Source organism: Terrapene carolina, unplaced genomic scaffold (assembly GCF_002925995.2).
Source record: "Terrapene carolina triunguis isolate 2854851 unplaced genomic scaffold, T_m_triunguis-2.0 Scaffold580, whole genome shotgun sequence".
NCBI lineage: Eukaryota > Metazoa > Chordata > Testudines > Emydidae > Terrapene > Terrapene triunguis.
The window spans coordinates 1,826,735-1,851,406 of record NW_020664931.1 but is presented as its reverse complement, the minus strand read 5'-3'; the positions used below and the strand labels follow the sequence as shown (position 1 = coordinate 1,851,406).

The following is a 24,672-nucleotide window of genomic DNA, read 5'->3' as shown; positions in this document are numbered from 1 at the left end:
CCCAGCCCTGGGCTCTTCTCCCCCCCTGCACCCGCGCTCCCTGCCGTGCTAGCTCTGGCCCCAACCTGCACCTCCTGCTGCCCCAGCTCTGGCCCCAACCCTGCACCTCCTGCCGCCCCAGCCCTGGGCTCTTCCCCCCTCCCCCCACCTGCACCCCCTGCTGCCCCAGCCCTGGGCTCTTCTCTCCCCCCCCGCACCCGCACTCCCTGCTGCCCCAGCTCTGGCCCCCACCCGCACCTCCTGCCGCCCCAGCCCCGGGCTCTCCCCCAAAGAAAGAATTGGGTGGACTAAATGGACATTGCACCTCTGTATCTGAAGCCTAGCAAGGCAGGTACGTGGATCCCACTAGAATTTAAAATGAAAAGTAAAGGAGGGGAGGCTCTACTAGACTGGGCAGCTTTAGATACAGTACCAGGCACGTAGGGGGATTTACACTTCTGAGCCATGGAAGCAGAAATTGACTTTTCTTTTCCAGATTTAGCTAATATTCAGAAAGGGAATCCAGCACCTGCCTTCCAGATTTGAACACCCTCAAAATTCAGGAGTGCTCAAGCTCAATTTGGGCAGCTGTTACTTCATTTCTCCCAAATCAAATATACTGATCCACTGTAACTTGCTGTAGGAAAAAGTAGAATAAATTGAGCAAGGAATGCTTCCCAGTGGTTATTAGGACTGGAATTGCTATTTTCAACAGCCCTTGCTTTTTTTATTATTATTATTATTTTTTAAGTTTTAGTTTTATTTGTTTAAAAGGAAGACAGTGATATTGCATTGGCAAATTCCCCATAGAAACAAAGAATGGAACAAAAGAATAATAAAGGCACCTCAACTTTTCCTCATTTATGTAGGACAGCCTTATAATATGCATCCAGATAGCCTTCAATCACACAAGCTGAAAATTGTTCCACTTCACTGCAGTTCTGTAACCATATGGGAACCAATCCTTTCTGTGTTCTGTGCACATCCAAAATTCCTGCTGAATGACCCGCCCTGGGAGCAAGTTACCAGTAACCCAGGGCTGGGGCGGCAGGAGGGTGCAGTGGGGGGAGGGGAAGGCAGCCAAAATTTTTTTTGCTTGGGGCAGCAAAAAACCTAGAGCCGGCCCTGATCATGTGCACATTCTCAATTTGGCAGGGCTGTATTAAAATTCCTATTTAATTAGACTGAGTACCCTCCACCTTTAAAATTATACTGCTTGGGAGTCACCAGACATGGAACACACATAGAAAAGCATGCAAAGAAGAAAGGAAGTTACTTGTTCAATAACTGGAGTGCTTTGAGGTGTGTTGTATTTGTGTTCCACAACACATTCTCCTTTTCCCAGCTTCTGCTGAGTCTAATACTTCGGACTGGTTAGTGGTGAAGGAACAGAGGGTCAGTTTGTTTTTCCACCCTGCTTTATATACTCAAAGCGGTGAAGGTCCTGAGGCTGGGCAGGGAGTGGGGACACTGCAGGCTAAAGTGTTATGATCTCCAGTGCATGGAGTGCTTGCTCACCAGACATGGAACACACATAGATGACACATCTTGAAGAACTCCAGTTATTGAACCAGTAAATAACTTCCCTTTTTTGTGGAAATGTAGTGGCTACTCTCAGGCCTGGTCTACACTAGGCTTTTATGTCGAATTTAGCGCCGTTATATCGAATTAACCCTGCACCCGTCCACACCACGAAGCTATTTAGTTCGACATAGAGCTCTCTTTAAATCGATTTCTGTAAACCTCCCCAACGAGAGGAGTAGCGCTAAATTCGACATGGCCATGTCGAATTAGGCTAGGTGTGGATGGAATTCGACGGTAATAGCTCCGGGAGCTATCCCACAGTGCACCACTCTGTTGACGCTCTGGACAGCAGTCCGAGCTCGGATGCTCTGACCAGCCACACCCCGGGAAAATTTGAATTCCTTTTCCTGTCTGGGCAGTTTGAATCGCAGTTTCTGTTTTGACACCGTGGCGAGCTCAGCAGCAGTGGCAACGATGCAGAGCTCTCCAGCAGAGATGGCCGTGCAATCTCAGACTAGAAAGAGGGCCCCAGCATGGACTGATCGGGAAGTCTTGGATCTCATCGCTGTGTGGGGAGATGAGTCCGTGCTTTCCGAGCTGCGCTCCAAAAGACGGAATGCAAAGACCTATGAGAAGGTCTCTAAAGCCATGGCAGAGAGAGGATACAGCCGGGATGCAACGCAGTGCCGCGTGAAAATCAAGGAGCTGAGACAAGGCTACCAGAAGACCAAAGAGGCAAACGGACGCTCCGGATCCCAGCCCCACACATCCCGTTTCTACGAGGCACTGCATTCCATCCTAGGTGCGGCCGCCACCACTACCCCACCCCTGACCGTGGACTCTGAGGATGGGATATTGTCCGCGGCCGGTTCCTCAGCGGACGGGGAAGAGGAGGAAGGAGATGAGGAGGACGAGGCAGTCGACAGCGCTGATTTGCCCGACAGCCAGGAGCTCTTCATCACCCTCACAGAGATCCCCTACCAACCCTCCCCAGCCGTTATCCCAGACACAGATTCAGGGGAAGGATCAAGCAGTAAGTGTTTTAAATATCTAAACATTTATTTATAACATAACTGGCATATTTCAAATATTAACAATAGGTAAAGTGCTTTAAAACATGTAAACATTTATTTACAACAAAACAGGAAGATTTAAAATATTAACAGTGGGTAAAGTGCTTCAAAACATGTAAACAGGAAAGTCCAACAAAACGGGAATCTGTGCAAAGTGTATCATGATTAGTCTGTCTTTGGGCGCTTCAATATATAGTCTATTTTCAAAAAATTTCACAATGTCCGCTTCATGATTATAATGCCCAAAACGCTGCACTCTTCTGTCCCTCCAAGGGCACCTAACCCAAAAACTGGTCAATGTATCCGGGGATAGAGGCGACATCCTCCGGGGAGAACTCCTCATAGGTCTCCTGCAGGTGTTTTTCAAGCCTCATGAGCAGGTTCCTGGGCAGGGAGAGCTTGTTAGGCCCCCCGTGGTATGAGACGTTTCCCTGCCACAACGCCAGCAGGTACTCGGGGATCATGGCCTTGCAGAGCATTGCAGCAAATGGCCCCGGTTTCTGCAGGCTGTCACGAAGCATCCGCTCCTTCTGGCTCTCAGAGACCTTCAGGAGGGTGATGTCTGGCATGACTCCCTGCTGTGAATTAGGTAGGGGAAAGTTAGTATTGGGACTGCTTGCCCGTCCCTTTACAGAACTGCAACCGCCGGTTTACAGCCACGCGGTTTACAGCCGCGAGGGGGTGGGACAGGGCCAGAGTTCATGCTTGCAGGATTGCTGCCAGCAGAGACTCGCATTGCTTTCTATGCGAAAGGAGGCCAGTGCCACTCTTAAAGTTTTAAGCAGCCACAAGTCTACGGCTTACCATGTTTGACAGCTAGACAAAGTCCGGTGTCCTGCCCTGCTCCTCAGCTCGCCACAGCAAGACCGCAGGCACTGTAGGCGAGGGCCGAAAATTCGACCTTGTCCTCAGTGCGCGTGTGATAGGTGCTCTGCATGGTCTTGTTCACAGAGAAAGACTATGTTCTCTGTTCACAGATACATTGATCTGTCTCAGGAATTCACTCCCTTTTTCCAATTCCCACAGCCACATCTGCCCAGAGGCTAGCGCACATTAGGAGGAGGAAGAAGAGGACACGGGAAGACATGTTTGCTGAACTAATGGCATGCTCCCGAGCACAGGCAGCCCAGCAGACACAGTGGAGGGAGAACTTGTCCCAAATGCACCGGGCAAACACGGAACGGGAGGAGAGGTGGCGACAGGAGGACAGGCAGGCTACTCAAACGCTGCTTGGACTAATGAGGGAGCAAACAGACACGCTCCGCCGCCTTGTGGATGTTCTGCAGGACTGGAGGCAGGAGGAGAGAGCCCCGCTGCAGTCTCTCTCTAACTGCCCTGCCCCGCCACCAAGTCCCATACCCCCCTCACCCAAAGTCCAAACACGGAGGGGCGGAAGGGGCCGTGAAAAATTTCACTCCACCCCTGCGGACTGCTCTACCACTAGAAGGCTCTCATTCCCCAAAATTTGAAAAGTCCTTTCCTACCCGCCTCAGAAACCCGCCAAGTTTCACCCCCCCCGTTCCATGTGCGGTTGTTAATAAAAAATACGTTTTTGTTCATTATTGTTTCCATCCTCTTCTTTTAGATGAGAGTCTGTCTGAAGGGGGGGGAAGGGGCTTGGTAATTGGACAGGACAGTCACCTTTAGCAGGGGGCAGGTCCAGCAGCAGGGCACATATACAGTGCAGTGACTAGTTATCCTGGTCAGTCTGGGAGGTGGTTTTCATGTTCTGTGTGGTGGGGGGGGTGGTGTTGCTCTGTGACTTGGTGGCGGGGGAGGGCAGTTACAGATCTTATGCAGCGGTCCTTACCCTGGATCACAGAGCCGCGCAGCAGGGGATCTGTAACCCTCCTCCCCCTGCAAGACAGTCACATAGCCGACACATACACGCAGTCCCGGCCAGGAGGGCTGGCTGGCTCCGTTGAAACAACCAGTCCACCACCGCGGAGCCTGTCATTCCTGGAGTTTAGAAGCATCATTTGCATCACAACACTAAACCCGCCCCCCGCCACAGTCTGCGTCCCAGGTTTAAAACATTCCCGCGAAAACAGTAATAAAGACAACGGTGTCCATTAACAAAACAGAACAGATTTTATTTTTTGGGAATGGGGTGAAGGGGGTATGTAACTGGAGAGGATAGTCGACGGCAACTGGGTAAAGAAACGGGGGCAAGTTCAGCTTCTGTGTCCACAAACTTAAAAGTCACTGGGTACCCTGCTCAGCCTTGAAACTGGCTTTCAAAGCCTCCTGTATGCACAGCGCGTCCCGCTGGGCTCTTCTAATCGCCCGGCTGTCTGGCTGGGCGTAATCAGCAGCCAGGCTATTTGCCTCAACCTCCCACCCCGACATAAAGGTCTCCCCCTTGCTCTCACAGAGATTGTGGAGCACACAGCAAGCTGCAATAACGATGGGGATATTGGTTTCGCTGAGATCACAGCGAGTCAGTAAGCTTCTCCATCTCCCCTTGAGACGGCCAAAAGCACACTCCACCACCATTCTGCACTTGCTCAGCCGGTAGTTGAAGAGTTCCTGTGCAGTGTCCAGGGCCCCAGTATAGGGCTTCATGAGCCAGGGCATTAGCGGGTAGGCTGGGTCCCCGAGGATCACTGTAGGCATCTCCACATCCCCAACAGTTATCTTGTGGTCCGGGAAGTAAATGCCTTCCTGCAGCCGTCTAAACAGACCAGAGTTCCTGAACACGCGAGCGTCATGAACCTTGCCCGGCCATCCGACGTAGATGTTTGTAAACCGTCCCCGATGGTCCACCAGTGCTTGCAGCACCATTGAAAAGTAGCCCTTTCTATTGATGTACTGGCTGGCCTGGTGGCCCGGTCCCAGGATAGGGATGTGAGTCCCATCTATAGCCCCACCGCAGTTTGGGAATCCCATCGCAGCGAAGCCATCTATGATGGCCTGCGCGTTTCCCAGGGTCACTACCTTTGACAGCAGTACCTTGACGATTGCCTTGGCTACTTGCAGGACAACAACCCCCACGGTAGATTTGCCCACGCCAAAGTGGTTCGCGACTGACCGGTAGCTGTCCGGCGTTGCAAGCTTCCAGAGGGCTATGGCCACTCGCTTCTGGACAGTCAGGGCTGCTCGCATGCGGGTGTCCTTGCGCTTCAGGGCAGGGGACAGCAACTCACAAAGTTCGAGGAAAGTCCCCTTCCGCATGCGAAAGTTTCGCAGCCACTGGGATTCATCCCAGACCTGAAGCACTATGCGGTCCCACCAGTCCGTGCTTGTTTCCCGGGCCCAGAATCGCCGTTCAACAAAATCCACATGCCCCATTGCCACAGTGATGTCCTGGGCGCTGGGGCTCGTGGTTTCTGACAGCTCTGTGCTACTCTCCGACTTCAGGCCCTCACGCCGGTGCCGTAGCCTCCTCGCCTGATTTCTCTGCATCTGCCTCAGGGAAAGGTGTATGATAAGCTGCGAGGTGTTGAGAACGGCCACAACTGCAGCGATGGTCGCAGCGGGATCCATGATCGCAGTGCTGTGGCGTCCGCACTGTCACTGATCAAAAAGTGCGCGAACTGATTTCCCGCCGGCGCTTTCAGGGAGGGAGGGAGGGAGGGCGGTAGTGACTGACGGATGACGACAGTTACCCAAAAGCACCCTCGCCACATTTTTTTACCCAGAAGGCATTGGCGGATCGACCCAGAATTCCAATGGGCGGCGGGGACTGCGGGAACTGTGGGATAGCTGCCCACAGTGCACTGCTTCCAATGTCGACGCTTTCCCTGGTAGTGTGGACTGACAAAGTCGAATTACTGTCCTTAGGGTAGACACATACGTTCGACTTTCTAATATCGATTGCACATATTCGATTTAACTAAAATCGAACCACTCTCGTAGTGTAGACATACCCTCAGAATAGTCATTAAGGTCTGATTCACATCAGGGACTTGAATCAGTCTTCCACATGCCAAGCTAGTGCCATTGCCTTTTGGCTATTCTGGGGTGTGGGTTTTTTCATTAAAAGTTTTTGTTCACATCAGAGCAGATATGTTAAAACCTCAAATTTTTTTGTGAAGTGGAATTCTTGTTTTCCGGATGGACCTATAGTGGAAAGAAATATATTACAGCCCTCTGGATCGTGTGTGAAAGTGTTCAGAGATTTCATAGCCTCCCAAATAAAGGAATTTATATTACCTTCATCAGAGAAATATCTGGGCATTTCACAAACATTAAAGGCCTATCCTTGGAACACACTTGTGAGATAGGGAAATATTTATTCTCATTGTACAGATGGGAACCAAAAGATTAATGGCAAGGGTTTTTTGTTTGTTTTGGGGTGGGGGTTACGCTGCTAGGCATGGGTGCTTAAAATGGATTTAGGATCTTAACACTAAATGTGTACGTGTGTGTGTGCATTTTTTATTATATATAATATAATAAATATATATTATATATAACGTTCTAATATATATCAATAAAATAAAAATACACGCACACACACATACATATATGGAAAAGTCACTTAAGGCCAAGATTAAAAACGTGTGTGTGTGTGTGTGTGTGTGTGTGTGAGTGACAGTGACAGTGAGGCCGGGCGGTTGCAAAAGGGTCTTGGAAGGCCGATATGTTAGCCCTAGAATGTTAAAGGCCTTTTTCCTACAAGCTAAGAGGGGTTACCTCAGGTCAATTAGGGACACCTGAATCCAATTAAGGGCTGCCTGAGGCCTTTACAAAACTCTCCTCTAGGCAGAGAAGAGGGGGGAGAGAGACAAGCTACGGCTTTTCCGGGCTGAGAGGCTGTGCTCCTTCCCATAGGGGAACAGCCAAACCTGAGTGCCTGCTAGGCAGGGGCGGCTCTGTTTTTTGCCGCCCCAAGCATGGCAGTCAGGCGGCCTTCGGTGGCACGCCTGCGGGCAGTCCACTGGTCACCCGGATTCGGCGGCGTTTCTGCGGGTGATCTGCCGGTCCTGTGCCTTCAGCGTACCTGCCACCGAATTGCCACAGGACCGGCGGACCTCCCGCAGGCATGCCGCTGAAGGCTGCCTGACTGCCGCCCCCCACGGCTTGCCGCCCCAGGCACGCGCTTGCTGCGCACTGGTGCCTGGAGCCGCCCCTGCTGCTAGGGGAAGGACTGACAGCTCAGGGCAAGCAACAGGATGACACCGTGCCCCAGTGAGGAGGCAAGGAAAGGTATTCCCTTTTGTTTTGGGGTTTAAGAGACTGTTTCCTTTTTCTTTGATGAAGGATCACCCATTAGGTCAACCGTGTGGCCTACCCTGGAAACACCGCCAAAGGAGCACAAAAGGGGGGGGAAGCAAACACTGCCCAGAGTGGGACTGATTTACCCCAGACCCGCCATCGCCAGAGAGGGAAGTGCTAAGTCTGGCGAAACGGAAGAGGTGCCTTGCCACATTATATGTGTTTTTAATCTTGGCCTTAAGTGACTTTTCCAAGGTCACACAGGAAGTCCTAAACAGAGCTGGAAACTGAACCTATTTCTTAGAAGCATTTTAGTGCCTTAATGGCAAGACCACCTCTTCTCCCCATAGGGATAAGTGATCAGTTTTCAACAGGAAGTGGTTAACAAGAGGATGCCCGAAGATGTATAACTGTATCTTCAGAGTTGGGAACTTTTATTCATCCTTTTCTCCCAAAGCACTATAATTTGAACAGCACTAATAATATAAGCTGGTCTAAATTTTGATTCTGACTTTTGAGTTTAATTCAATCTCCAACAGAAATGAAGACCTCTGTATGGCAGAGTTACTCTTCCCTGTGATTGCTAGTTAAGCAGTTTCAAGATGAGTTACGTAACTCTTAAACTTGGTTTTCCTTAAACTTGACTGGTACTTTTTTACTTTGATTGACAGGTTATTAACACTGGGATAAAAGTCTGGTCTCGCAACAGTGATGGTGAACAGTTCGGCTGTGCCTTCAGACTAGCACAAGAGGTAATTGCAAAGCACTATGCTTTCATATCATGGGATCTCTATTCATATTTCCCACAGTGCCTGCTGTATCCTCAATATGAATGTTGCATATTGTGAAATGCAGCCTCCAAACTTAGTGTTTTAAACTGCATTAAACAAATGGATTGCGTTCTGATGTTACTGTTCATTCAGAGCTTTTCTTTAATTTGATCTTTTGTCAGAAAGCAGTGTGGTGATAGCTGGTGTGGCATACAGCTGAGAATGTCAAACTCAGGACAGACTGATAAAAATAGGACACACACACCCAAAACTGGTGTTTTATTCTAACATTAGTTTCACCAAACCAGTAACAGAATGAGCTTCTGTAGCAGTACACTGGTTAACAAGAAGCTAACAACACAGTCCCCGTATCACTACCCAGACATCTGGGCTTTATGATGAGAGGTTACTGAAAACCTGATTCATCACATATGAAGTTCTTCCTATCCCAAAGGATTGGTCAGTTCCCCAGGTCATTATATAGACTTAGACCTTACCCAGATATCACACTAAAGCCAATTCTTTTAGTCTAAAGGTTTTATTATTTAAAAAAAAAAGAGAGTTGTTAAGTAGTCAAAGGAATCATATACATTACAAGTGATTATAGAGTTGTGGATCAGGTTCATAGCAGAGATGATAATTCTGCTGGCTTGCAAAAGTTGCTTTCTGGATCACGCCCGAAAGCTTCAGGGTCATTCAGTCCCTTGTTCAAAGCTTCCATAGAAAGTTAACAGTTCAGAGGAATGACGCAGGAATGAAGATGATGCATGATGTCATAGCTGCAATTTATAGTTCACAGCACAGGTACATGGAAATTTACTAGCAGAAATGGAGTCCAGGGTCACATGCCCTTACCACATCTCCTTACATGCTCTGCTGAATCATAGGGCATCAGTGGCTCCAGGCTGTCTGAGGCATCCTCAAGAAGAACAGCAGGGCGAGTTGAGTCCCTTCAATGGCCTATTAACTCATGGATGGGCCATCAGCGCAGAGATAGCCAGTGCTGATGCAAATTTGTCTGGGGGTGTCACCTAGGAACACAAAAGCACAAGTTTGAGATACAAATATATAGCAGATATTCATAACTTCAGATACAAAGATGATACATGCAAATAAACAGGATTATCAATTTAGCAAATCATAACGTTTCTAAAGATACTTTAGATGATTTGTATAAGATTTATTGCAGTTATATAATTAAATGTGATAAATAGCTACCCATCTTTTATATAGCATCACAAGCAGAGATTGCATTTTGAAACTAATTGTATTTTTTACCACCAGGGAATATATACACTGTACCCATTCATTAATGCAAGGATTATAAATGTGTGCATAGAAGATGTTAAAGTGCTGTTAACTCAAGAGAATCCATTCTTAAGTAAATTTAGCAGTGAAACACACAAACGGGTCAAAGACTTGGGTAAGCTTTCTGTTTTTATTATGGCAAAATAGTGCATCTGTAAAACTTGCAAACTCCTTGCAATGAGTTATCCATTCAAATTAATGGAAAATTCAACTACTTTAATATATTAGTCTTAGCCATGACTTCTAGCCATCTATAGTGCAATAGTTAATATAGACATTCTAATGTGCTGGAGACAAGAGCCTTTCCAGAGGCTGTGGCTCCATCTGGCCCCAACTAGGAGCGTAGCTGGGGGGGAGCAGGGGGAACGGCCGCTCCCCCCACTGAGCATATTCACCAAAGGTGGTGCCTTGCTGCCGCCGACTCCGGGTGCTCCGGGGCTGGAGGGAGCGCCCATGGGGAAAAAAGCCCAGCCCAGCTCCCCGGTCCTGGCCTCGAGCACCCGCCCAGCTCACCTCCAGTCCGCTGCCGCCTCCTCCCCTGCCCTGGCTCCCAGTGCTAGCCCTGCGAAACTGATTCGCGGCAAGCCTGGGAGGGGAGGAGAAGGGGGAACGCGGCACGCTGGGGAAGAGGTGGGGCCAGGGTGGGAATTTGGGGAGGGGTCCAATAGGGATAGGGAGGGCGCAGAGTCGGGGCGGGGCAGGGGGCAGGGATTTGGGAAGGGGTCCAATAGGGGCAGGGAGGGGGCGGAGTCAGGGCAGGGCAGGGCTGTTCTTCGGTGGTGGGCCCTTGACTCGCTCCAGGTCTTCAGGGGCACGTCGGTGGCAGGCCCTGCAGAGCCGCCGAAGACCCGGAGCGAGTGAAGGGCCCACCGCCGAAGACCTGGTAGGGAACCACCTGGTGAGTACAAGCCCCCTGTCCCCCCCCATCCAACCCCCTGTCCCCCCTCAGAATCCGCAACCCATCAACCCCGCTCTTTGTCCCCTAACCACCCCCTCCTGAGACCCCCCCCAGGACCGCACCCTCTACCCAACCCCCCCCCCGTCCCCTGACTGCCCCCCCAGAACCTCCGCCCCCTCCAACCGCTCCCTGTCCCTTATCCAACCCCTCCTCCCGGCCCAGCCCCCTTACCATGCTGCTCAGAGCAGCGTGTATGGATTGTAACGACAGAAGAACCTCCCTCTCCCAATTGCCCACCCCTTTAACAACCAGCTTCTAAATTGAATAACCGGTTCACGCAAACGGGCTCCAGCTCACCGCTGGGTACAGGTGCCTCCAAATAATTTTTGAGCGGTGTCATTTTCTTCTGGACAAGCTTCTAACACCCACTCCATGCACTTGAGTGTCAAGTTTTCCTTGGCATTTGGAGTGGGGGCTGAAGGAGGGGGAACAATGACCCCTCGGGTTTGTTTCAGCAACACTAATGGGTGTGGGGGGGGCAGGCAGAGTTGTAGGGGAGAGATCTTTATTGGGCACGCTGAGGCTGCAGAGTTTGTGGGAAGTGCCTGGCCCCGCTTGCGTCCCTGAGCCCCTGGTGACACAGCAAACTAGGTCCTTCGGAAACATGGCCTTCTTTGGCCCAGGTCAGGGGAGATGCTGCTGTCTTGGGTCTGGACTAGAACAGTTCAGAAGCATTCTGCCATTGCAGGATGTGTGTTATAGGAGCAGTCAGAGACCGTAACAAAGATTTGGACCCCCAGGATATTCACGTGGAAGGAGACTGAGCCTGCAATCTATGTGGGCAAGACAGGCCCAGGTTGGGAGGGGAAACAGAGGCACAGAGAGGGGAAGTGACTTGCCCAAGGCCACTTAATGGGTCAGTGGCAGAGCTCAGATCAGGGCCCAGCTCTCCTGATTCCCAGTCCAGTGCCCCATCCACTAGACCCATGCCACCTCCCACATATGTATTGGGTTTGATCCCTTCTTGTTCCACTCAGTCAGGTCACCTTTATGGAAAGGGGCCTATACGGTCTGAAAAAACCCTTCTGGTATTAGGAAGGTAGCTCCTGGAGGCTCCAGCTAGATGAGGGCCCATTGTCCTAGTAAGAGACAGTCCCCTCACTCCAAACAGACAGAGGATGGAGTATTATCCCCATTTTACAGACAGGGAACTGAGGCCCAGGGAGATTAAGTGACTCATCCAAGGTCCCCCCAGGGAGTCTGTGGCAGAGGCAGGAACTGAACCTACATCTCCCAAGACCCAGTCTGTTGCCTTATCTAGAAGCCCATCCCCTAAGCTGCAGATTCCCCCTAAAGAATGGGAAATGCTCCAGAGCTTATGTCTGCACCCCACGCTTTCCAAGATGGCAGCTGAGTTTTCTCTAGCAGCAGCAGGATTGGCTGCTTTATATGCTATATTTACAATACCTCCCGCCCCAGAGATTGTACCCTGGACCTGTAGCCCCACAAGTACCAACCCCCTTGAGCCAAGGGAACTATCCCATTGGCTGTAAGTGAAACTAGCCACTAGGGGGCACCGCACTCCCACAGCCTACCCAATGGTTACACCCATAGATGAGTGAATCTGATTTCCCCCTCCCCCCCCTTTTACTAAAAATACATCCAGGATCAGCCCCCTCCCCCATGCCGGCACAGAAGATGGCCTGGTCCCCACTGAATCCCTCTCACATATCATGCAGTCCCCCTGCATATCTGGGTTGGTGGGGTGCTCCCCAGCACCCCTCGCCACAGATTCTTTTATGCACAATGTAGGCTCCAGCAATAAAACCCAGACACCTAATCTGAGTTCTCAGGCATCTCTCTTGCCTCTCTGCACGAAGCCTTCAGCCACTTGGAATTGCTCACTGCCTTCCCGAATGGGTTTGTAGTTGATATTCTGCGCGTGTCACTGGTAATACTTTGGTCTGATCCTTTGAAGACATTTTGCTGCAGTAAATGGAACTTGGGAGGGTTTTTTTAAAGTGTTTTTTTTTGTTTTTGTTTTACTATTTATTTATTTGGACTGAATGGCGCACTGGAGAGAGGTGATGGATTGATAGTTCTGGTACCTAGTCACCTCTGTTCCTGTAGAACAGGAGAGCAGCAGGGCCAGCCAGCCAGCCCCCCCATGATTCCCCAATGATGGGCTTCTGTAGATAAATCTCTGATAATTTTCATATGACTTTACATGGTGCCTCTTCATATAACCTTGTAGTGGGTCTACCCATGTGTGACCTCTGTTTTCATGAAACTTTGGGTACGTCTACACTTACTTCCTGGTTCGGCGGCAGGCAATCGATCTTCTGGGATCGATCCCGGAAGTGCTCGCCGTCGACGCCGGTACTCCAGCTCGGCGAGAGGAGTACGCGGCATCGACGGGGGAGCCTGCCTGCCGCGTCTGGACCCGCGGTAAGTTCAGACTAAGGTACTTCGAATTCAGCTACGTTATTAACGTAGCTGAATTTGCGTACCTTAGTCTGAAGTGGGGGGTTAGTGTGGACCAGGCCTAAGTATCAAAGCCTCATATAGAAACCTTGTACTGATGAGCCTTAGTGTATGAAAACTTTGTATCAAAGCCTCATGTAGAAACTTTGCATTGCCCTTGGTATAATGTTATAACCCCTAAGAATAGAATAAAGTAGAAGAAAAATGTCTCTTTGCTAAGAATAGACTAAGATTTCCCCTAACCCCTTAATCAGTTGCCCTGTTGAATGAATGAGGAAGGTGTGGAAGTCAGGCACCTCCAGACAGCTGCAACAGTTGGAGAGGGGATGGAAGCCAGACCCAAGGACAATAAAACTTGTCAAGTAGGCTCATGTACTTGTAAAGCAATATCATTCTTGTGTTTTTATTTTAAGTACAAAATAAATATGTATAATGAATTTAAAAGTATGTAATTATTAATTTGATATGTCGGGTGGCGCCTTTTTTTATGTGTTCACTCCCCCTGATATTAGAACCTGGCTACGCCACTGGCCCCAACCCTGGAAGCTTACTAGACTAAGGTTTGTAAACCCTCCAGGACCCAGAGAGCCTGGACTCTTGCATAGAATGTGACCTTCATAGAACCAGAAGAGTCACGGGTCTGGGATTCTCACAAAGCATAAATTCAGCAAGAACGTCTGACTAGCCACATTTCTTAACTCTGCCTATTTTTGTTCCTGCATGTACTTTAGTTGAAGCTGTTCCTAACCCTGCAGGTGTCTTTATTCATTGTATGTTTTAAGGATGGCATTGGCCTTCTCTAGATTAAATATACTAATATTTTATCTAAACAAGTAGGAAAAGATGCTCACTCTGAACTTTTTTTTCTCTGCCTGTTATGTGAAAAACCCTTTTACAAACAGGGCACTGACTATACAGGAGAAACAGTAAAAAATGCCTCTAAGTGTAGTTCTGTCAAATGTACGCAGTAAAGCAAAAGAATTTGTTAAACTCTTTCAGCTATAGTAGTCTTAAGTATTACTTGTAAAAATTCAGACAGAAGTTTGATTCTTCTTCGAGTGATTGTTCACGTCCATTACACATTAGGTGTGTGCGCGCCGCGTGCACGAGCTTCGGAAACTTTTTCCCTCAGCGACTCCCGTCGGGCCGGCAGGGTCCCCCCCTCCCGCCAGAGCGGCGCCCCGCTCTAGCGTACATATATCCCTGCGGGCCCGACCCTCCCTCAGTTCCTTCTTACCGTCCGTGGCGGCGTTGGAACAACTCTGTCTCTCCTCTGAGAGTGTCCCTTAGCGTAGTAATTAGTGTTATCTTTACAGTTATCAGTTCTTAACTGCTAAGCTTAACACTAGCTACTATCAGTTCTTTAGAAAGACTTAAACTTCTTTGTGTTAGGTGTTTGGTCAACCCCGGCACCGGCCCTGGGCGGCGGGGCATGCCGCACGCCCAAGGCTTCAAGGCTTGTGCCACGTGCCGCAAGCCTATGCCATTAAGCGATCCACACGACTCGTGTCTCCGTTGCCTGGGGGAAGCACACCAAAAAGAGCGCTGCAAGATCTGTAAGGCTTTCAAGCCCAGGACTAAGAAAGAGAGAGACTTTTGCCTTAAGCAGCTGCTCATGGAGACAGCGTTACAGCCCTCCACTTCGATGGCACCGTCAACCTCGGTGCGGAGTGCCCCGGCATCGGTCCGTGATCCGGCGCCGGCGGGGCATCCTAAGCCCACGGCACCGAATCAGCGGGAACACCTCCGGCACCGGTCGTCTTCGCCGGCAAAATCGAAGGGCCATCCCAAGGCCCGAGGACGTTCCCCGCATAAGAGGGTAGCGCCCGCGAAGACCTCGAGTGCGCCTAAGGCTGTTGCGGCCCCAGCACAGATCCCGGTGGCAGTGGCTCCGGCGCCGAAAGGCCCGTCGAGCCCCGGGATAGGCGCGTCGAGTGAGGAGGAAGGGCTGGAGGAGCTTTTGGAACAGCCCTCCACCCCGGACACATTTGAGGCAGCAAAGGACCTCATTGAATTGTCCGCGGAGGGCCCCCTCCAAGCTAAGGACAATCCGCCGAGACTGCCATCCAGAGGCAAGCCGGCAATGGTGCGCCCATCACGGTCACCATCTCGGCACCGTTCACGGCGCCGGTCCCGGTCGAGCTCCGCCTCGGTGGACTCCCGGCCTCCTTCCGCGCAGAGAGCCGCACAGCCGTCGGGCCCCAGTAAGCGCCCGGCACTGACCCAGCAGCCCTACTCGAGTAGGCACCGGGACGTGTCAGTTATGCGATCCCCGAGACCGACCACCCGCAGTCGTACCCCGTCCCGAGGTCACCGGTACCGATCCAGGTCGGCAAGACGCTACTCCCAGTCCCGGTCACAGAGGCACTACTCTCCGACCCCGGACCGGCACCGTCCCATGGCACCGCCGTGGCCTTCCAGATCACCTTCCGTGGTTTCGGATGCAGACTCGGGCCAGTCCAACAGATATGCCCACAGGGCACAGGCCAGTAGGGAACACGAAGCCACTTGGCACCCACAATGGGGCCAGCCAGGACAATGGCCATTCTGGACCCCTTGGGCCTACCACCAGCAAGGCCCCCCGTCCAGGACCTCGAGATCTGGCCCCTCGGGACACCGGTCCCGCTCTCCGCAGTGGCGCCCACCCTCTCGCAAGGAGGCTATGGTCTCCAGACGGCCGGAGCGAGAAAGGGTGGACTCGGCACCGAGCCCGGCACCGTCTCAGACCCACGTCATAGAGCAGACTCCAGAGGAGCGCCCAGTCGGTGAGGAGTTGCAGGAGGAGGAAGACGCGCAAAAGGCCCTGACCTCTTCCTCCTCACCAGACGAAGCCGTGGCAGACACAACAGTGTCCGGCCCTCGCCGAGTAGCCCTCAATCTGGGGTTGCAGGCGGAGGAGACGGTAGAGCAGGAGGACCCCATGGTCGACATCCTAAGCCCGGAGGGCCCCCCCAGGATCGCGCTCCCGCTCATAAAAACGGTCCAGTCCAACTACAAAACAGTATGGCAAACACCGGCCTCCAGTGCACCAACTGCGAAAGGCGTGGAGAGGAAATACTTCGCCCCATCTAAAGGGTTCGACTTCCTCTTCTCTCACACAGCACCCTGTTCGCTGGTCGTCTATGCGGTCAACGAACGAGAGCAACATGGCCAGCAAGCCCCGGCCCCCAAGGCCAAGGAGGCAAAACGCTTGGACTTATTTGGGAGAAAGGTCTACTCGTCCGGGGGCCTCCAGTTGAGGATCGCTAACCAGCAAGCGATTCTGAACAGACACAACTTCAATTCTTGGGCATCAGTCTCCAAGTTTAAGGAATCCCTGCCTCAGGGCTCACAACCCGAGTTTGCGGCTATAGTAGACGAAGGGAAGGCAGTAGCCAAAACCTCTCTACAGGCCTCCCTTGACGCCGCGGATGCAGCTGCTAGGACAATCGCGTCAGCAGTGGTAATGAGGCGCTCGGCATGGCTACAGGCTTCCGGCCTTCCCCCAGAGGTGCAAAACACCCTCCAAGACCTTCCGTTTGAGGGGTCAGGCTTGTTTTCGGACCAGACGGATGCCAGACTACATAGTCTGAAAGACTCTAGAGCAACCCTCAAGTCGTTGGGAATGCATACCCCAGTGACACAGAGGAAACCCTTTAAGCCCCAACCACCGCAGAGGCAGTACCGCCCTCGTCCTAGACAGGAACCGTACCACAGAAGGGGCAGGGATAACAGGCGTAGACGTAACAACACGCCTAACCAGGGCCAGAATCATGGCCAAGGCAAGCAGCAGCCAGGAAATAAGCAAGGGTTTTGAAGCTGCGATCGAGGACAGCGTACCAAACTCTATTCCGGATCCCCCTCTATGTTTCAGGGACCGCCTGTCCCATTTTTACAGTGCTTGGTCACATATAACATTGGACCGCTGGGTCCTGTGCACGGTGGAGGCGGGCTACACCCTTCAGTTCTCCTCGCCCCCTCCCTCCCACCCCCTGGGTTGGGGGGCACACCTGGGGGATCTGCGGACCCAGGGCTTATGGTCCAGGGAAGAAAAGTTGCTTCACATCAATCTGAAGGAGTTAAGGGCGGTTCGCCTCGCCTGCCAGACCTTTCACGCTACCATAGAAGGCCACAGCGTGTCAGTTCTGACGGACAACACTACCGCCATGTTCTACATAAACAAGCAGGGCGGGTCCCGATCCTCTCCCCTCTGTCACGAGGCGCTCCTCCTATGGGACTTCTGCATAGCCCATTCAGTCCACCTACTCGCAACATATCTCCCAGGGGCCCAAAACGGGTTGGCAGACCGCCTCAGCCGGTCCTACCACATGCACGAATGGATGTTGAGACAGGACGTCCTGCATTTAATCTTCCAGAGGTGGGGGTTTCCCCAGGTGGATCTCTTCGCCACCAAGAGCAACAGCCAATGCCCTCAGTTTTGTTCATTCCAGAACCTCAGCCCGGGCTCGTTGGCAGATGCCTTCGCGATTCCGTGGGGTGGGAGCCTGAGGTATGCCTTCCCTCCATTCCCGCTCATCCACAGGGTCCTCCTCAAGACCCGCAGGGACAAGGCGACAGTCATCCTCATTGCCCCAGCGTGGCCACGCCAGCACTGGTTCACGACCCTGCTGGAACTGTCCGTGACCACCCCGATCACCATCCCCCTCCATCGCAACCTCATCACACAAGACCGGGGTCGCCTACTCCACCCGAACCTACCGTCGCTACATCTCACGGCGTGATATCTCTCTGGCTAAACGATACGGAGCACAGGTGCTCCCACCAGGTCCAGCAAATTCTCCTTGATAGTAGGAAGACCTCCAGAAGAGCGACCTACCTTGCCAAATGGAAAAGGTTCTCCCACTGGTGTGAGCCTCATCACATACAGCCTCTGCAGGCCTCAGTCCCATCAATTCTGGACTACTTGCTACACCTCAAGCATCAAGGGCTCGCCCCCGCCTCAATTAAAGTGCATCTGGCTGCCATATCGGCGTTCCACCCTGGGGAGTTAGGGGTTTCGGTGTTCTCCAACCCCACAGTAGTCCGATTCCTCAAGGGGCTGGAGAGGGTGTTTCCCTACTCGCGCCCGCTGGTCCCTGCGTGGAATCTCAACCTGGTCCTGACTAAACTCATGGGGCTGCCCTTTGAACCCCTAGCCTCTTGTTCCCTCATGCACCTCTCATGGAAGGTAGCGTTTCTCGTGGCCATCACATCGGCTAGGAGGGTATCGGAATTGAGAGCCATCACTTCAGAACCCCCTTATACGGTTTTTTATAAGGATAAAGTGCAACTGAGGCCGCACCCTAAATTCCTTCCAAAGGTGGTCACGCATTTTCATATGGGACAGGACATTTGTTTACCGGTGTTCTTCCCTAAGCTCCATACGGACCCAAGCCACCGCAGCCTGCATACTCTCGATGTCCGTAGAGCCTTGGCATTTTATCTAGAACGGACCAGGCCATTCCGCAAATCGACTCAACTGTTTATTGCCATTGCGGAGTGAATGAGAGGCCAACCTATCTCGACGCAACGCTTGTCGGCCTGGATTGTGCTTTGCATACGCACATGCTATGAGCTCGCCAACGTACCAGCCCCGGAGGTCAGGGCTCACTCAACTAGGGCCCAAGCGTCCTCGGCGGCTTTCTTGTCGCAGGTTCCACTCCAGGAGATCTGTAAAGCGGCCACCTGGTCGTCAGTGCATACGTTCACAGCCCACTACGCGATCCATCATCAGACCAGAGAGGACGCGGTGGTCGGCAGGGCTGTGCTTCAATCAATTGTTCCTTGACTCCTACCCTCCTCCAATAGTAAGCTTGTGAGTCACCTAATGTGTAATGGACGTGAACAATCACTCGAAGAAGAAAAAACGGTTACTTACCTTCTGTAACTGTTGTTCTTCGAGATGTGTTGTTCACGTCCATTACACTTCCCACCCTCCTTCCCCTCTGTCGGAGTCACCGGCAAGAAGGAACCGAGGGAGGGTCGGGCCCGCAGGGATATATATACACTAGAGCGGGGCGCCGCTCTGGCGGGAGGGGGGACCCTGCCGGCCCGACGGGAGCCGCTGAGGGAAAAAGTTTCCGACGCTCGTGCACGCAGCGTGCGCACACCTAATGTGTAATGGACTTGAACAACACATCTCGAAGAACAACAGTTACAGAAGGTAAGTAACCGTTTTTTTTAGTTCTTTCATGCTAGGGTTCTATATAATCTTGCATCCATACTCATCACAATGGTATCTGCATGCCTGATGCTGTCCCTTTAAGATAAAATGTAGACACAAAAGTATTCTTCCAAAACTCTAACCTAGTCTTTTGGCCAACATTCTGTGACTTCTGATTTATTTTTGAATACTTCAGATGGAACCCGTAACCAGATTTGTAGAGAGAAATTTTTATTATTCTAGAATTCAGGCATATATTGGTTTCTATGAGGATGGTTTTTTTGCGATAAGGCTGTTCTGATTGCTGTACAACAATACACATTTTGCTGTTAGAACATTTTGGAATCACAAGTATTTTTAATATGTTTCCAAGTAAATTTACCTAATCTTTCTTTGCTAGCAATGGGGAGCATTGTCCTGAAGTATGAACCAGATCCCAGGTAAGTAGATGCTTTACTAATATATATTTTTTCACTTATCCCCACTCAGAAAATGTGTAAGAGAAATACATGTGAATATAGAAACAAAAGCACGTAACTCATTACAATGGGTCTTTATCTTGAATTTCAGTGTCAGTTTTAAGCATTTGAGCATCTTTCGAAATGAAAATATTTGCTGTGAATTAATTTTCACTGTATTTGCTGATTAGAAAAATAGGCTTCCGTTAGTTTAGTGGTTATGCCTAGCAACAGCCAAGTGGTACTTCACTCCATCATAGGCAGTGTTGGAGCATGAAAATTATTCATAAATGTGGCATTAGCACTTCATACATTTAAAAAAAAACTAATGTTGATTCTCCTTAAATTTGGTCAATAAATGTTGTTTTTTAAATCTTCTTTCAGCCATGGATGTTAGGGCCCCTATTTTTGTTTGGTCCTGAACTTGTCCTTCAGCATTGCAGGTGCAGCTTGGTGCTTCTAATTTACATGCCAAAGTGATTTGTAAATGTGATTAGGCAGTTAGGATTCTAAATGGGTGCAGTTGTGGAGGCCATTTTTGTAAACTCGCATTTCTAAAAGGTCATGGCAGATTAGGGCTTGGCTACACTGGCACTTTATACCGCAATAAAGCCTCCCAGAGCGCTCTACCTTACTCCCGGTCCACACTGGCAAGGCACGTAGAGCGCTCTGAGTCCCTGGCTAGAGCGCTCCTGGTACTCCATCTCCACGAGAGGGATAACAGCTGTTGCGTATTGGCTGAGACACCCCTGGGCCAGTGTAAACGGGGAGTTAAGTTACAGCGCTCTGATTGACCTCTGGAAACGTCCCATAATCCCCTTAAATCAAGGGGCCTCTCTTCTCTTTGTTGTGAAATCGGCTGAGGAATGCGGAAGTGTCTTTTCAGAGCTCCGTTTCAGACAGCGTCTGTTTATCTGCAACGGGGCAAAGCAAACGTTTACTGAGTGAGTGAGAGGCAGGGGGGCTCGGTGGATCTGAACTTACAAGATAGCTTGCTGACACACTCTCAACACTCCAAAAACCCACTCTCTCTCTCCTCCCGCATACAAATAACACACTCCACCCCACCCCTCTCATTTGAAAAGCACGTTAGCTGCCCATAATGCACCGCTCCCAATGCTGCAAATGTGGCCACGCCACTGCGCTTGCAGCTGTCAGTGTGGACAGACTAGAGCGCTTTCCGTAGTGCGCTCTCTGAAGGCTGGTTTAACCCAGAGCGCTCTACAGCTGCAAGTATAGCCAAGCCCTTAGAGGTTAAGCAGACTTTGCACTTCACCTTCACTATTGTCAGAGCTCTGAATGTAAATACAAGGCTTGAAATATTTATTAACTCAAAGACTAAGCCAACTAGCCTCAAATAAATAAAGAAAAATGTGAATGGAAGCCCACCAGTAAGGTCAAGAACAATACCAGGCAGGGGAGACATATCCAACACATACTCTCTATTCCTCCTTATGGTCTTGGGGGTTTTTTTGGCTCCTCCTTCCCCATTAACAACTCCAGTGCTTATCTCTGTTGCTGCTAATAGCTTTGCGGAGCACAGCCCTACAGTGAAATTAACATAGTTCTTTACCAGTTTCACTGCTGCCTGCAGGGTTTGGAATAGAAAAAGTGAAAATGACTCTTGTCTTGTCTGTCTTTACTTTGTAAAACGCAGAGCAGTAGCAGAGGCATTGGAGTTGTCAGTCAACTCACGAAGGTAACAGCTCACATGGAGAAAATTACCTTTGAAATTGTAAGGACCAGACAGTTTTATTTTAAAGGAAAGCTTAAATGATGCAGAAATGGATGGCTTAGTAGGAAAACTTTCTGTTTGCCAATGGCAAGTTGGATGAGTATATTTTTTTTTCAAACTTCTATACATCTGGTTTAAGTTTGATCAATGGATTCTCTGTCTTTTCCATATATGAAAAGAATCCTGGGATTTAAAAATTCTTCCCTTCCTCGCTACTGTGTAAGGAAACGGAAAAGTATGTTGAAAAATTGGAAAGGGTGCAGAAAATAGCCACAAAAATTATTCAAGTGCTGAAGAAAATGCTTTATGGAGTTCAATCTGTTTAGGTTATCAAAAAGAAGATTGAGAGGTCACTTGACTGCAGTGTATAGGTGCCTTCATGGGGAGAGAATACTGGGTACTCAGGGCTTTTAAATCTAGGGGAGAAAGATGTAACAAGAACCAGTTTTTGGAAGCTGAAGCCAGACAAATGAAAATAAGAAAAAAAGCGCACACACCCCTTTTTCTTAATTTTTTTTTTTTTTCCCTTGGCAGTTTGTTCCAATGGCTAGTGAGAGATTCTCCAACTCCATGTTTTCGGATCAAAAGTGGATGCCTTTCTGGAAGGCATGCTTTAGGCTCAGTACAGGGTAATTAGGTGAAATGTAATGGCCTGTGACAAATAGTGCCTTTTGGCCTTAGTCTATTCTCCTATTTGATCAAACTCCATGAATCTATGAAATATGAATTTATATAGCTATTGCTCTACCTGCCTGTATGTTCCTCTCACAATCTGTAATATTGACTTGTCCTTATCAGTGTTTAACCAGTGCTGGATTAGGTATTGCATTAAAAGTAAAATTGCTGTTAGAGATACATAATACTGTTGCCTTGCTGTATTGAAATCATGTGTATAGCTATTAAATGAGAATTCATTTCTACAGAAATATTTTAAATATTAATTTACTCAATCTTTACCAAACACTAATTTTTTAATAGCAAACCTGATACCCTTCAGTGCCCTATTGTTCTGTGTGGCTGGCATGGAAAGACCTCACTTCGTGCCTTTGTGCCCAAGAATGAGAGACTTCATTACCTGAGGATGATGGGAGTTGAAGTGTTTAAAGCAAAGAGGAAAGAGGAGAATTTTGAAAGTAAAACAGAGGAAGGAGATCAGGACAGCACAAAGCACATGGAGGAAGAGATGGATATGGAACACAATGAATTAGCCACAAAAATGGAGGCAGAAGTGGACGAAGAACCTATTCACGAGCTTATGGAAAGCAGTGTTATAGAACCAGAGAATAAAATGGGAAATGTCCAGCCTTCCAGTGAAAATGCTGAAAATAGAGACATTGCTGACCTTAGTAGTGTGAAAGCTTGAGTTTTCACTGTCTGTCATTTTGGCGTTACTTTTATGAGATGTAATCTAGACTTTTGTCTTCAGTATGTAAATACACTTTTAAAACTGTTTCAGTTTCTTGGGGGAGGTTGAAATCTGGCATGTGGTATTCTTTTTACAGAAGTTCCTTCCTGTTTTATTTTTTAAATAAAAAAAAAATCTTCCCCTAAGAGTCTTTCTTGTTCTTCCCATTTAACTCCATAGGATTGCTTTCTGTGGCAGCTTGTTTCCAGGTACCCTTAAGGTATAGTGCCCAGGTAGAGTGCAATGCAACAGTCTAGTCTTGAAGTGACAGAGGCATGGATTACAAAAGCATGGTAGGCATCAGGAAGGGATGCAGGAGCACATGACACCAGTGTTGCAAAATCTGTGTTGGTTGCCCCACTGGGTAATTATGGGTGGAATTTAAAGTATTGGGTTTGATACACAAAGTACTAAATGGCTCAGAGCCACTTTTACCAATTCAGTGATATCCCACAGCTACAACTAACTGATCCGTAATCTCAACGACATTATCAGACTAACGGTCTCTATTTCAGTTTTGTATAATTTCATGAAGAATGTCCGATCGTCTGACATTGTGTTAAAGAAAATAAGTGAACAAAAAAACACACTTGAGTACCTTTCCCAGACCTGAAGAGCAGCCCTGTATAGCTCGAAAGCTTGTCTCTCACCAACAGAAGTTGGTCCAATAAAAGGCATTACCTCACCCACTTTTTTTTCTTTTTTAAAGTCTCATGTAGTAACAAACTTTTCTCTTAAGAATTTATGAAAAAAGGTTAAGAAAACTATTCTTCAAACTCATATTTCATTTGTTAAAGATGAGTCCATTTTGGAAATGAAAAGCCTGCTAAATATATTTTAAATGAAAGTTAGGATTCTTTCCTCTATTGTTTGATCAAATCAACTTGAAATTGGCTATGCTACTTTTGGGCAGCTTTATAAACTGGAAAATGACTTAGCAGAGCTTTCCCTTGAGAGCTGTTTGTATGCCAACAACTTCCAAATAAATTCCTAACTCTCTCTAATTCTCTCTTTTAGGGTGACTTGGATTTCATGCTGTTTTAATATTGGCATCCAGACCGTTCATATTTGCTTGTCTGCATTTGAGAATTAAGCATTTGATTTGAGTGGATGGCAGGAGTGAAATATTTGTTGTATATTTGAACCTTAAGGTCTCATGTACAAGTCCTGCAATGTCCTCTCCCCGTAATATAGTAACTCTTATCCAATCAATACTGTTGATCAAAGCTGTTAGAACATAGTGTAGAAATTCACCCACTCAAATTCTCATTTGTCTGTATGGATTTTTATTTTAATGATGCCTGCCATTATGTTGCTATCTAATGGAAAGCCACCCATGAGCAGGTTGCCTGAGCTGGTAGGATTGACTGACTTTGTCAACAAGTTCACATCGGCATCAGTATATTTAAATACTTCAAATTGGTAATTTTTTTCCCGTTTACATCAATAAAAGGTTGGTTTTGTTTTTTTGTTTGTGGTTCTAAAGATAATGTAAACCAAAGAATACTCTTAATATCTACCATTGTTTGGCACTTGGAGTTTCCTCTTGCTAAATGCTAATGCAAAATTCATTCTAATTTTTTTATACGGGCAGCAAGGGGAAGAGGAAGGGGCCAAACTGCTGCAGTGGGCAAAGCAGAGGGTGTGGAGGTCCACCAGCCAAAAGCAGTGGAGGGCCAGTCCACAAAGGAGGGAAAAGGCATATGTGCTTGTGCACTCAGTCTATGCTGGCTGCT

General features: G+C 49.1%; 1 protein-coding gene across 1 annotated transcript in view; it reads left to right on the top strand.

Moving 5' to 3' along the window:
• The window catches only part of NSUN2 (NOP2/Sun RNA methyltransferase 2), a 64,846-nt gene extending 41,734 nt beyond the window's left edge, over nt 1–23,112 (top strand). Inside the window, exons 16-19 of the mRNA XM_024200693.2 lie at nt 8,408–8,488; nt 9,791–9,929; nt 19,739–19,778; nt 22,510–23,112. Coding sequence (XP_024056461.1) covers nt 8,408–8,488; nt 9,791–9,929; nt 19,739–19,778; nt 22,510–22,894 — 645 coding nt within the window. The 3' untranslated portion in view covers nt 22,895–23,112. The remainder of the gene's footprint in view (nt 1–8,407; nt 8,489–9,790; nt 9,930–19,738; nt 19,779–22,509) is intronic.
• Nucleotides 23,113–24,672: the final 1,560 nt, after the last annotated feature.